This window comes from Passer domesticus, chromosome 15 (genome assembly GCF_036417665.1).
Source record: "Passer domesticus isolate bPasDom1 chromosome 15, bPasDom1.hap1, whole genome shotgun sequence".
NCBI lineage: Eukaryota > Metazoa > Chordata > Aves > Passeriformes > Passeridae > Passer > Passer domesticus.
The window spans coordinates 3,772,637-3,785,367 of NC_087488.1; the positions used below are offsets into that span (position 1 = coordinate 3,772,637).

General features: G+C 46.1%; 1 protein-coding gene across 3 annotated transcripts in view; it reads right to left on the reverse strand.

The window, feature by feature from the left end:
• The window catches only part of GSG1L (GSG1 like), a 55,403-nt gene that overhangs the window by 33,639 nt on the left and 9,033 nt on the right, over positions 1–12,731 (reverse strand). For all 3 annotated transcript variants that reach the window (XR_010348121.1, XM_064390473.1, XM_064390474.1), the window contains exon 2: positions 4,967–5,014. Coding sequence is in view for 2 of the 3 variants with exons in the window: in XM_064390473.1 (XP_064246543.1) it covers positions 4,967–5,014 (48 nt within the window). In the remaining variant the exon portion in view is untranslated. The remainder of the gene's footprint in view (positions 1–4,966; positions 5,015–12,731) is intronic.

The window sequence follows — 12,731 nt, forward strand, 5'->3', positions numbered from 1 at the left end:
TGTTGCAGTGCTGGTTTAGGAGCATGTACAGAACTGGCTCAGCTTTCTCTTTTTTCTGTGCTGTGTTTAGGTGAGACTTGATTTGTTTACTTGCTGTTTGCCATGTGCTACTTCAGCTCTGCCAGCCACTTTTTAGGCAATGCAGAATTATTATTGCTTCATCTCTCCAGGATGCACCACCACAGGCTGTGTAGAGGATGTGCAGGAGGCACCTCCTGCCTCTGCCAGGACAGTTTCTCATTTAAAAAGCCTCCCTGTAAGATTCTGGACTGTTCAATGCTCACTACCACGAGCATTTTTCTTCTGCAGGGTTTTGCCTTGCCTCAGCCTCTGTGGTCTCTGAAAAGCCAGGTTTATTTTATGTGTGTGAGTTATCAGTAGGTAGGAAGCAGTGCAATGCAGGTAGCTGCTGGTGGCCTGCTGCCTTGCCATTCCTTGTGGAATTGTTCCCCAAAATCAGGTACCACAGAGCACTGGGGTGACCTGGCCAGGCTGCACCACACCTGTGAGGAGCCTGCCCTGGGAATCCTGCCCTGTGTTTGTGTGGCCATCTCAAAGCTCTGAGCCAGCACTGACGTTTGAAACTGTTCCTGCAGCACTTCCCCACAGGGGAAGAGCTCCTCATCTCCAGCTCTGGGCACTCCAGGTGCTTGCAAAGTCCCAGCCCCCACCAGCACCATCCCAGAAACTGCTGGGGGCACATTTCCTGCAAAGCCCTGCTCTTCCTCAAAATGCTTCCAGCACAAGTGCTGCTTCCAGCTGATTTCTCTTGCCCTGGGCTGGGCTCACCCTCTGGCTGAGAGCTGGCAGTGATGCATGCAGAGAAGGATGCAGGAGCTGCAATCCCCACAGAGCAGGGGGAGGAACACCTGTGGTGTGTCCAGCTGTGGTGTTACAGTGTCACTGAAGCCATTTATCTGATCATTGATGGGACCTTTTGCTCTCTATTGTGGTGTCATGGTTCCCCTTCTTCACAACTTTTAAAACTACTTTTAAAACCACTTTTTCCAGAATTTTTGGTCTTGGTTTCTTCCTGTTGAATGTATCTTCTGTGGCCTCTGGGGATTTTTCTTGGGCACAGATTTGAGGCCATGGGAAAGGGATGACAGAATGTGCCATGGAAGGAGGAGGAGTGTGGTGAGGAGTGTGCCAGCCTCAGTGTCCTGGTGGGGCACCACAACAGGGACAGAAGTGCCTGTCCCTTACTGAATCAATCACCCTTTTCTTCCTCAGGCAGCAAAATATTCAGCAGCAACAAAACTTTGATTAAGTTCTGTGGAGAATATCCCAGAAAAAACTGAGAACTGAAATATCAGGTCCAGCCTACTTTGACAGCTCCCTTCCAACTCCTTTTGGAAATATTTGCTGTCTTACTGCTCACGTCTGGAGTGAAAATTAGAGCACTTTGTGGGCCCAAACATCTGCTCAGTGAGAGCCCATTAAAAGCCTGGCCACTGTAACCAGCTATTGCTCTATCATTTTTATCAATAGCAAATGTAAACTCTCATAGGAAAATGTGGTTTTTTTTGCAGTTAATATCTACCATCATGAAGCTGATTTTGCTAAGCAGCTTTGGCACTAAGAACCAGCAACAGCTAATAAATTCAATGTTAGGCTTATGAGGTTCTGACAGATTGCTGGCAGCTGCCTTAAATGCAGGAAAAAGCTCTCCTAGTGTGGGTTGGAAATGCTTATTTATACCATACTGTGGGTCTGTTTGCCCCAAATTTTGCTGCCTCCTTTTAGTAGATGTCATTGGTGAGATATATGACAAGGGTACAATAACTGATCAGAGATGCATTTTCCAGCTACACTGGAGATCAGCACCAATGCATAAAGATAGGAAGCTCAACCATAAAGTATTAGATTTTTACTGTAAGAATTTTCATTTATGAATGCAAGGTTTGTGGTGAGGATGTGACTAGACCTCATCATGGATGGTTTTATTTACTGTGAGTTTTTATGGTAGTTCTTTTTCTGTATCAGAGGGTTTTAAATAATCTGTAGGAGTTTAACACCACCTTGCTGTTAATTTGTGGTGGACTGAAGCAAAGATGGGTTGTGCAACTACACTGAGTGTGTTCTTAGCATGTCTTAAAAGTTGTGTCTTAAAAGTGAAAGATGATGTGCTCAGAAAAAGACATGGGCTTCAGGAGCCTCTGTTTAGCTTAGAAGTTGGTCAGACAGGGATCCTCTTTGGGCCAGGGATAACCAACTAAAAGGAAAACTTTGGGAAACCTGAGTGCTCAGCTGCAGAAATGGAGAGACATTGCAGAGACATTTCAGATAAACAAAATTGCAGAGACATTTCAGATAAACAACCACTTTTTGGTGGTAAGTGATGCTAAGAATATGTACAGAAAGTGAATAACTTTCAGTCTCATTGTGAAGCTAAGTTTAGCCCCAAATTTCCCAGTTACATGATTGCCTGTGATAACCACAATGTTTGAACTGAACTCAAATTTGCTATTCACTGAATTTCATCCTTTCTCACTGACTTGGACTGGCTGGAACTGAGTAGTTGATAAGCTTCTGCCCATTAAAATAAATGCTGAGTGAGGGGATGAAGAAATTAAAGGAATGGGAAATTCCTTCTAACTGGAAAAGAGCAGATGAAATCAAGACATTAAAGAATTGTTCAGTGAAAGTAAATCAGGCATCAATTTTCTCTTCACATGTGGTGAAAGTAGCTCTGGAGAGTACAAGACTGATGGTGAAAATTTCAGATTAACCATGTTGCAATGTCCAGCTTGATGTACAGTTGTGGAATTTATCCTGGTTTTGTTTATGGTTCTGATGGTCAGCACTTTCCATCTCTGACAAAGCATTCCCCTCTCTTTGTGTCAATATGCCTTAGAACTCCATGGAAAGTATTCTGAAATAGATAGAATTTTCTTTATAACACTACACAGAAGGAGCCTTCCTTCCTCAAAAAAAGAAAAATAGAATTATCTAGAAATATGCACTGACATCATGCAGCAACTCTAAAATTCTCCTGGAAAAAAAAAATGCTGACAGCATTTCACACAACCAAAAGAAATCCTGAAAGTAAAGCACTAAATGCTGTTTTGGAAAGTGTGTGGGTGATGCCACCAAGCATTCTGCACCATAATGAAGTTCCAGAGAAGGGGATAAAGCAGAAAAGCACCCCCTTTAGAGCAGGCACCTTGTGCCAGCTCTGCTCTGTCTCTGGAGGGGCTTGCTGTGCCCACAGCCCTGGGGAGGGAAGGCAGGGAGATTCCCTTCCCAGCTGCCTTCCAGCTCCTCTCCCACCCCTGTCCCTGTCCATTCTCTCTCCTCTCCTGTGTGTCTCCTTCAGGACCAGTCCTACTCCCATCCGCAGATGGAACTTTCTGGAACTTTGAGATCCTCGCTGCTGTTCTGGGAGCTGCACTAAAAAGCACAAAGTACCCCAGTGTGTTACAGGAAAGTGCAGCTTTCAGCTCTGTGGCTCTATACTCTGCTCCTGGTAATGCCTTAGGATTTAACTTTTCTATTTTTCATATATTTGTAATCCTGCAGTTTTCATGTATTTGTATTTTTTCATGTATTTGTAATTCTGCAATGTGTATAACCCTAAACTCCACACACAGTGTGAGCTGCTGCTCTCCCATTTTGGGCAGACACAACAATTCCTCTCCAGGCCTGGCAATCAAGGACACCTCACTGCCTCAGGCCTGAGAGATGGAAACAAAAGTGAGTTGGGGGGAGCAAATTTGGGGTAAATGACTTCATTACCTGCAGCTGTAATTGGAAGATTAAACCCCAATATGGAAATGGCCCAAATTTATAAAAGTGTGAATTTGGGTGTGACACCTGGGGAGCTTTGTCTGCCCTAAATATACCTGAAGGCTTTTCAATAAATAGAACTGCTTTTTATTCCCTTAATTTTGTCTGGCCACTGTTTTTAGATAGCCCAAAAAGGCATCACTGAGTCATTTTGTCATGTTTTCTAGCACAGAGTTTGTTTTCTGGAGGCTGCTGAGTGTTGAGCTGCTGGTTTCATAAGAGCCTTTGTGCCCCAAGGTCCCATTTGTGTGTGTGAGATTTAACTGGGAGCCCATTAGTGACACTAAACCCAGGCTTGTTCTTCCCTTATGTGCATAATTTATTTGGTTTGCTTACAATGAATTTCACAGAGGCTCTGTGGCTGTTTCTCTCCCTGCAATATCCCCCTGCTTTATTAGCAGTAATTGCCTTTCTTCCCGTTTTCCAGTGGATCAGCAATTCAGGCAAATTAAGGAAAATTGTTCCTTACACCACTTACTGCTGCTCCACCAAGCCTGAGGAAGGCACCCTGTGCCCAAAAGGTTTTGGGATTGTCTCAAGTGATCTGACAAAATATATGGGGCATCTCGTCAGCTGGGACCAGGATGGGCTCAGTTCACTTTAATTGAGCTCTACTGAGCATTTTTTCCCCCTTATAGATTTTCAAAAGTGAGGTAAATTGCTTCTGAAAATGAAAGAAATCTCAATAATCAATAAAACTTCAATACCAGGGTGAGGAAAATGGTTGCAACCTGCTTCCGTGCACTTGAATATATAACTTTTCACAAGGGTAAACCAACCAAAGAAGCATCTGGATGATTCCTTCTCACAAAGAGATGTTTTGCTACTGTGACTGTATTTTTCTGACCATAAATGTCTTCATGAACTGAGGACACCATGCAGCATTTCCTTCCTCACTAGAGGAGGAAGGAAAATGTCTGTTACAATACAAATAAATATTTTTCTTGAAAAAAGCCATCTGAGTTAGGATCAAATAAATGACAGACCTGCACAAAGTGAGCAAACAAGCCTTGGTGCTTGTTCCAGCTGGTTGTGTGTAACATGGATGTGGGTTATTAACATGTGGGGCCCTGTGTGCTGGGGGATCCTGCTTCCCCTGGCACTCAGGTCCCACAAGGCACAACACTGATGCCATCTGTAAGATGGGAGGGAAGAAGCCTTGGCTGTGTCCTCTTACCTTTTTCAGAAGCCGGGGCAAGGTCAATAAAACTTCGACATTTTTCACCTTTAAAAGAAAAGGATTATTTTAGGAGACAGAAGTGGGTTGGTGTCGCTCTGCCTCCTCTCTGTGCCTGGGGTTCCTGCCCTCACTCCCACCCCAGTCTGTCCAGGACCTGGGGCTACCCTGGGGCACAAACCCCTGAGCCTCCACCCTGCCCAAACCCCTGTGCCCAAGGGCTGGAGCTCTGTCATTCCTGCCCTCACTGCCACCCCAGTCTGTCCAGGGCTGTCTCACCCTGGGGACAGACATTCCCCTGTGCCTCCCCACCCTGTGCCCAAGGGCTGGAGCTCCCTCGGGGTTGCAGCCCTGGCTCAGGAGTGTGGGTTACAGGCACTGCAGGGAATCCTTCCTTGCTGCCCGAGCCTGGGCAGTGATGGGAGCAGTGCTGGGCTGTGGCTAGGGTGACACAGGGACAAACACCTCAGCAGGTGGCACTGGCAGGGCAGGGGCCTCTCTCACCCACCCCTTTGCCATCCTCATCACCAGGCAATGCCTGTGCCCCACCCAGGGTGACCAAACCTCCCAGTGCTGGGGCACTGCCACAGGCACAGAGCTCTCCATACACAGATGTGACACACATGACTGGGACAAAACCTGAAGCACAAAGAAGCTAAGGAAATGTAAATTTTTTTTAAAAAAAAAAAGTTTAAAAAGCAGGAAAATGCCTTGCTGTGAGCATCACACCCTCTGCCCCTCCCTGTGCTCCACTGTAAATTAAATTCTCTCTGTTTAGGACACCACCTTGCCCTTGCAGGAATTCTTGAGGAGTTTCTGAACAGGAAATGTATCTTAGGGTGGATGCTTTGACCTTTGTTTTTACTTCTTCAGGTAACCAAAGATGATAAAATAATTCCTGTGCCCTGGGTGCACCCCTCCACCAAGTGTATGTGTTCCTTTTGACATAATGTGCTCCAAGGTGTGCTGGCACAGCTGCCAGAGGTCATGGAATAAAGTCCATTTTGCCCTTTAAGACTTTAATTAATGCAAAGGCAGCTATAGGACTAGGCTGTTTGTTTTTTAATTAGCTTTGCTCATTTTTAATTACAAAGTTCAAAAGACTAATTTAGGAAAGGTGAGCCATTAAAAAAGAATAAACAGTGAAATGCCACAGTGATGGTGAAGTCAGTGTATTTTTTTTCTTATTTGTAATTCAGTATACATAAAAAGCAATATAAAGTGTTCCCCTTTCTGGTGTCTTTGCTGGCAAGATTGAGATAAATGCAATCATTCAAATGATAGCTGTGCTGACAAAAGAATCTATTACTATAATGCTATTATTGCTATTTTTTATTTACTTTTTGCAGTTATAAATCCATGCTAAATACACTGAGAGGTGATGTGTACGTAGTCCATTGTATAAGTAGCTGTAAAAGAAAAGGTTCACTTGACACTGACATGCACATTTTGGTATGTCCAGGGGAAGGATTTCTACTCTGTGAGTCCAGAGGACAGCCAAGAAAAGAAAGTGACACTTGGTTTGCCAAAGCACCATCTCTGTTTCCAAAGGGGTGAGCAGGGCAGGCTGTATCTGGGTAGAAGGAGTTTAGGGGGGAAACAGATGGAAAGACAACTGCTGGATCACAGAAATTACCAGCCCTGCACATTTCCTGCTCAATGCAGGACCTTGATTTTCCCCACCCAAATTCTGAAATGCTCCAAGGGATGGTGATACTCATCCCTTACTGGCACACAGATGTCACTAAGAGATGTTTTTCCTACTCTGGTCCACTTCTGGAGAAGTGTTTCCTTATACCAAATCCAAACTTCTGTAGCTGCTCTGGCATCAGTGCAGTCACCCTTTGTCTGTTTGTAGGGACATGAACAAGCCCAGCTCCCCCAGATTCTTTACTTTAGGTTCCTGACCAAGAAATCCAGATAAGTAAGTGGACTATGAAAGATACTAAGGTGCAACATTCTCATTCAGAGCCTCTGAGTTTTAGGGTATGAGGTTTTCCAGGAATTTTATTGACATAAAATCAAGGGAATACAGGGAGAGTGACCTCTAGATTTGGCCTTGATATAAGCAGATTAAGCAGGATTTTTCATTCTAGCCATATGGATCTGTGGTTTGGGTCTGGTTTTTGTGGGTTTTTTGTCAGATGTAAGTTATTACTTTTATCACAGTTTTATTTGAACCTGACTTCAAGCTGTCTCTCACTGATCATCCCTCACTTGTGTTACTGTGAATCCAAAGCTATATTACTGGAAACCTTTAACAAATACCTGGTTCTCCAGAATGTTATCCCAAGAAAGGCAAAGGGGAATGGCCCTTGCTACTGGAAAAACTGCAGAGGCTGCTCTGAGAGCTGGTGGTGCCTTTCAGCCACCTGGCAGGGGACAGAGTCTCTGACTGACCAGTGTTTGTCTGCAGGACAGAGGAGAGGGTGGTCACAGGCTGCTGGGAGGAATGAGCATCCTCTTCCTCCCTCAAACTCAGCTTGCCCAAAACACCATCTCTCCCCGTGGTGAGGTCTCCAGTTTAAATAACATGGACACAAAATGCTGGAGTGTCCAGAAAAAGTCCTTTAGGAGCCATAGCAAAAAGCTATGCTCCATAGCTGGAGACAGAGAAGAGCCTGATGTCACCTCACTTTCAATGGCTGATTCTGCCTGGCTTGCTGCTGAAGGTCATGGTAAGAACGGCACAAGCAGTTCCTGACTCTTCCTTTGTTGTTCTTGCTGCTGGAGCACTGGAAAACCCTCTTCCATTTTCAATGGCAGCCACTGGTGGTATTTATAAAGCACAGTCACACTTGCACATGCAGACATGCATCTCGCTGAGAACTGAAGATGTCAGCAGTGCTTTCACTGTTCCTCTTAGGATTTATTCTAAGTTATTTTTGGGTATCTTGTATAACTGATCTCTTAAGCCCTCTTAAGTTTAATTTTAGACTTGGCAGAGTTTATCCTGCTGTGCTGTCCTTTTCCAGATGCATCTTCTCCCCCTAACCAGGCTCCTGGAGAGTCTTTAGAGAATATACAAAAGACTGTTCAGAGAAGCAACAAGAAGAGTCTTGGGGATTCATCCCCTGAGAGCCCTGCCTTCCCCTGTTTGTAGCTGTGATCCTGACAGAGAAGAAAGCCAAGGAGTGACCTCTCCTGCGCTTCACTGAAGCAGAAAGAAGAGGTGGGAGCTGGCTGGAATTCTCTGCATTTCCCCACAGGAGCAGTGGCCATGAGCAGTGCACATGGGGCTCTGTGGAGCTCAGCAGTGACAGGAGCTGCTGGAGGCTGAGCAGAGAGGGCTGACCAACACCTAAGCAGCTATGGGCAAAGCACTTGGCACCAGCTCCTGCTGTGGCTTCCCAAGGGTGAGGTACAGACATCACCTGTGCAAGTCCTTGTAAATGCACTCCTCCTAATCCCACTGACCCTGCAGGGGCTCTGCTGTGCCTCTGCTGGCCTTCCCAAGGAGGGCACATGTCACAGGGATCTGCAGGACTGGGAAATAGCTAGAGTCCAAAATTTATCTGTGGCTAATTAATCCTAATTAATTAATGTAATTCTGTATGTGTGCATGTCTATGAGTGTTCGTAACTTGCTGGGGAGTTTCAAACTGGAGCAGCCAGAGAGTGGGAGGAGACACATCTGGAAAGACTGAGCTGGTGGGTGGGGAAGAGTCTTGAGGCTGTGTGGGTAATAGATGCAGAGCCCATGAAAATATCTGAGGGACCACCAGTGGGATGTCCCCATGCATGTGCAGTGGGAAAACAGTGGAGGTGTTCCAGCAGGATCTGCAGAGCTGGACAGGCAGAGGAGGAAGACGAACAAGTTTGGTGCTTGGGGGGGATGTTTCTGTGGGTGCTGATCAAGGCACAGCTCTCACTGAGGGTCCGTGTGGTCAGAGACATCAGTGTCAGGCTTGCACATGTGTGTGCTTGTGTCCAGCCTGGATGGGAAGAGCCCAGCAGCAACCAGGTGAAGGAAAAAGAATTCCCTGTGACTTCTTTAAGCTTCCTGGGACATTCTCAGCATCCTCTCAGACAAACTCTCTGGGACTTCTCCCATCCCCTGCAGCTGGGGAAGCTCCCTCAGCTCTGCAGGGTGAATGCTTTCCAGCTCCAAGACAGTGTGTACTGAAGAGAGCTCAGCTTTGGGCTGCTGTGTGGTCTCAGGAAACAGAGGAAGGTGTGGAGTTGATCCATCAGTGCCAGGGACACAGAGGAAGTTGTGGCAGTATCAGAAGGTGATCTCTGTGTCTTGCTTGCAGCTTGAGGCCCACACTCCTTCTCCTCCTTCCTGCTCACAACATGCTGGGGAGCCCTGAGCTCCCAACCTTTCCAAGCCTGAGCACATTCTCATCATGGGAACTGCCTCCTGTGTGCAATGTCAGACTGTGTGAGGAAGATGCAGAAGGCTGTGCAGGGCAGGCACAGTGTGAGGAAGATGCAGAAGGTTGTGCAGGGCGGGCACAGTGTGAGGATGATGCAGAAGGCTGTGCAGGGCAGGCACAGTGTGAGGAAGATGCAGAAGGCTGTGCAGGGCAGGCACAGTGTGAGGATGATGCAGAAGGCTGTGCAGGGCAGGCACAGTGTGAGGAAGATGCAGAAGGCTGTGCAGGGCAGGCACAGTGTGAGGAAGATGCAGAAGGCTGTGCAGGGCAGGCACAGTGTGAGGATGATGCAGAAGGCTGTGCAGGGCAGGCACAGTGTGAGGAAGATGCAGAAGGCTGTGCAGGGCCAGCCCGCTGGGGCAGAGCCTGCCTGGGGCAGGGTGAGCTGCAGAGAGCAGGGAGGGGAGGAGGCACCGCTGGCCAGAGCTGCACAGGGTGGAGGGTCACCCATGGTGGGTGGGAGTCCCCAGACACCTCCCTTTCCCCACAAAGTGGGGTGCTCCATCACCTGCCCCACTGAAGGGTCAGTGTCACACACACAGGGCCAGCTGGGACTCTGCTGGAGGCACATCCTCACACCAAGGCAGAGCTCAGAGCTCAGCTCCTCACTGAAAGAAAGCCCAAGTTCCCCCAAGTTCAATCCTGCCAGAAAATCGAGACAGACAGGTCCTAAAGAACCACCAGGTCCCATGGTTTGCTGGCTCCAGGGCCCTGCCCTGCCCACCTTGTGGGTACACCAGACATACCTGGCTGGGGCTCCCAGTGTGGAATTCCTCCTGGGCACATGGAATTAGAGAGCTGCACAGGGCAGCTGAAAGCAGGTCTAGGTGCACAGAAATTGGGTCTGAACTCCAGCACACAGACATTGATCCAAGCCCTGTGTACCCTCTGCCTTTAAGCCTTTGGGAAAGCCATACTCTACTCCTTCTTCCACCTAAAAGGTGTGCTTTGTTTGCTCACACAGGCCAGGAGCCTGGTGGTTGAGACTGGAAATGAGGAAGAAGGCAGAAAAAACACCAAAAAAGCACTTCAAAACAATATTCTGTTTCTAATACGGCTGTTGTCAAAGCAAAGAGGAGAATTTGATGTTCTGGGTCCTATTTATTGGTCCTGCATTGCCGAGTTCTTTCCTCTCTGAGCCAGGGGTAAATGCGTGATCAATAATGACAGCAGCAAAATAAAAACAACCCTGAAAAATCCTACTTTGTGTGTCTTGCAATGACACAGTTTGAAAATATTCAAGTTTAAAAAATTGACTTAAAAAAGAAATCTGGTAGTTCTGGCTGAACTCTGTTATAACTCTGCTCTTCATCTTGCAAAAAAAAAAAAAAGAAGAAGAAGAAAGAAAAGCTGTCTGTATCCACTTACTCTGCATAAAATTTTACGAGTTCAAAAGTGCAGTTATGATGGAAATTTAAATGATTAAATTTCTTTTAAACAACATTCCCCTTTAGTAACACCCTGGCTCCCAGCCTACGACAGACAAGGTCCCCTTTTTTCTCACTAGGCCCTAACACATCTTTATCTCTCCAATTATATCTGGAGTCATGTGATTCTGATGAGATCCCACATTATCTACTGAGAGTAAAATCATTGAATTTGTCTAAAAAAAGACATAACCCTCAAGGGATCCCAGCCTAGACAAGGCTGAGGACTCCAGTACAACTTTAGTGAAAAAAAGTACTACATGAGGGAAAATACAGGTTAATAGGCTCACTCAAACTGAGTTGTATCAGGTTAATTACCAACTGAAATATTCAAACTTTGTTTAAAGTCATCTCAGAGCACTTAATTGACTTTTTTTTCCCCTAATGAAAAATTGAGTGTTAATCTGTAAAATCATCATTTGCCAGCTGACCCTGTTGATTTTGCTGGAGCAATATTTTCTTCTGGAAAATAAACAAGCTCACACAGAATTGCACAAAAATAAGTCTTGAACTATGCAGATAATTATTTTCTCTTCCTCTGACAGCTGCCACTCATTGCTGCTGCCCATCAACGTTTCTTCTACCTCTAAATATCTTGAGAATTTGCCCAATTTCTCAGGGATTACTCACAGCCTGTACTGCCTTTGGGTTTGCTTTCAAACCTGAATGTTGTGCTGCTGTTCTCCTTCAGCAAACCCAATCCCTTCCAACTTCCTACGTCTCCAAGAGGGAAAATGTAAAAGCTTCCCACTTTTCCATTTCAGGCATGCACTTCTCAGTTTGCACATTCCCAAAGGAATGTTGCTAATTTTACCCCAGAGGTCCCATTCCCACGGTGGGGTTCCCTCCTGGGGGGTTGGAGCAGGGAAGGGCTGGGCAGGGCAGGGAGTGTGGGCAGAGCTGGGAATGCTGCTGCTGCTGCTGGGACTATGCCATGGCAACTGCTTGTTCCAGGCTGCAACTCTCCCTGATGTGAAAAATCTTCCCCAGCATCTCAAAGCAAACATCTCCACGGGCTGCTCTCAAATCATGTCTAATTGAAAGCCAGCCAAGTCACAAGATTCAGCTGATTATCTTGGTAAGACCTGGAGGATGTGTACACACATCCATCATTTGGAGAGCTGGGAAGGAGTTTGGGTTTCCAAGTGATTGTGAAAATCGGGGGAACGGCAGTGCTGAGAGAGGTTTTCAATGATTTTGGTGTCAAATTAGAGCTGACTTCATTAAATCAAGGAGCTCTGAGTTGATTTAAGCGCTTGAAGCTGTAGAATGGGAAGGGGAGGGTTTCACCTGCTCATCCCAGGGGTGACACACAGTGCTGACCCTGAGCCAATATAAATATGTATGCCAAAATAAACTAGATATTGTCAGTCCAGGATCCCTGAGACATCCAAAAAACTGGGAAAGACAAATCCCAACACTCTTCACAGAGGATGTAGCTGCTGTATGTCCCTCACTGTATGAAGTCTTTCCTTCTCCCACCCTCCTGTGCCTGCCCTGGCTGCTCTTTGGGTTGAGATTTCCTGTCTTTCCAGGCAGGAACCCCTGGCTTGGGGTATGGAAACAGGTAACTTTAACCTTTTCTCTATGACTTTTAAAGGAAGTGAACTTCAGCACACTGGAAATGAATATCCAGTTTTTGAAATCAAGTGAAAAAAGTTGTGCTTGCATTTCCTCTTGTGAACCTTATTCCCAAGCATGTACCCAATAACTTTGAAACAAATTCTCATTCATGTTTTTTGTCTGCCTGGGTGATGCACAGTGAAATCATGTTGAATGGTGAGGTTTTTTGGGCTCTCCAAACCTAGTGAGTCTAAGCACGGTGAAATGTCTCTACCTCTCAACTGATTTTCCACATTGTGAGCATGGTTTGAGTCCTTTTTGTAGCCAAATGGAAGGTGGAACTCAGGAAAGTGGATTTGTTTGCCTGTGACTAGAAACATGTAGAAACAAGCCATGT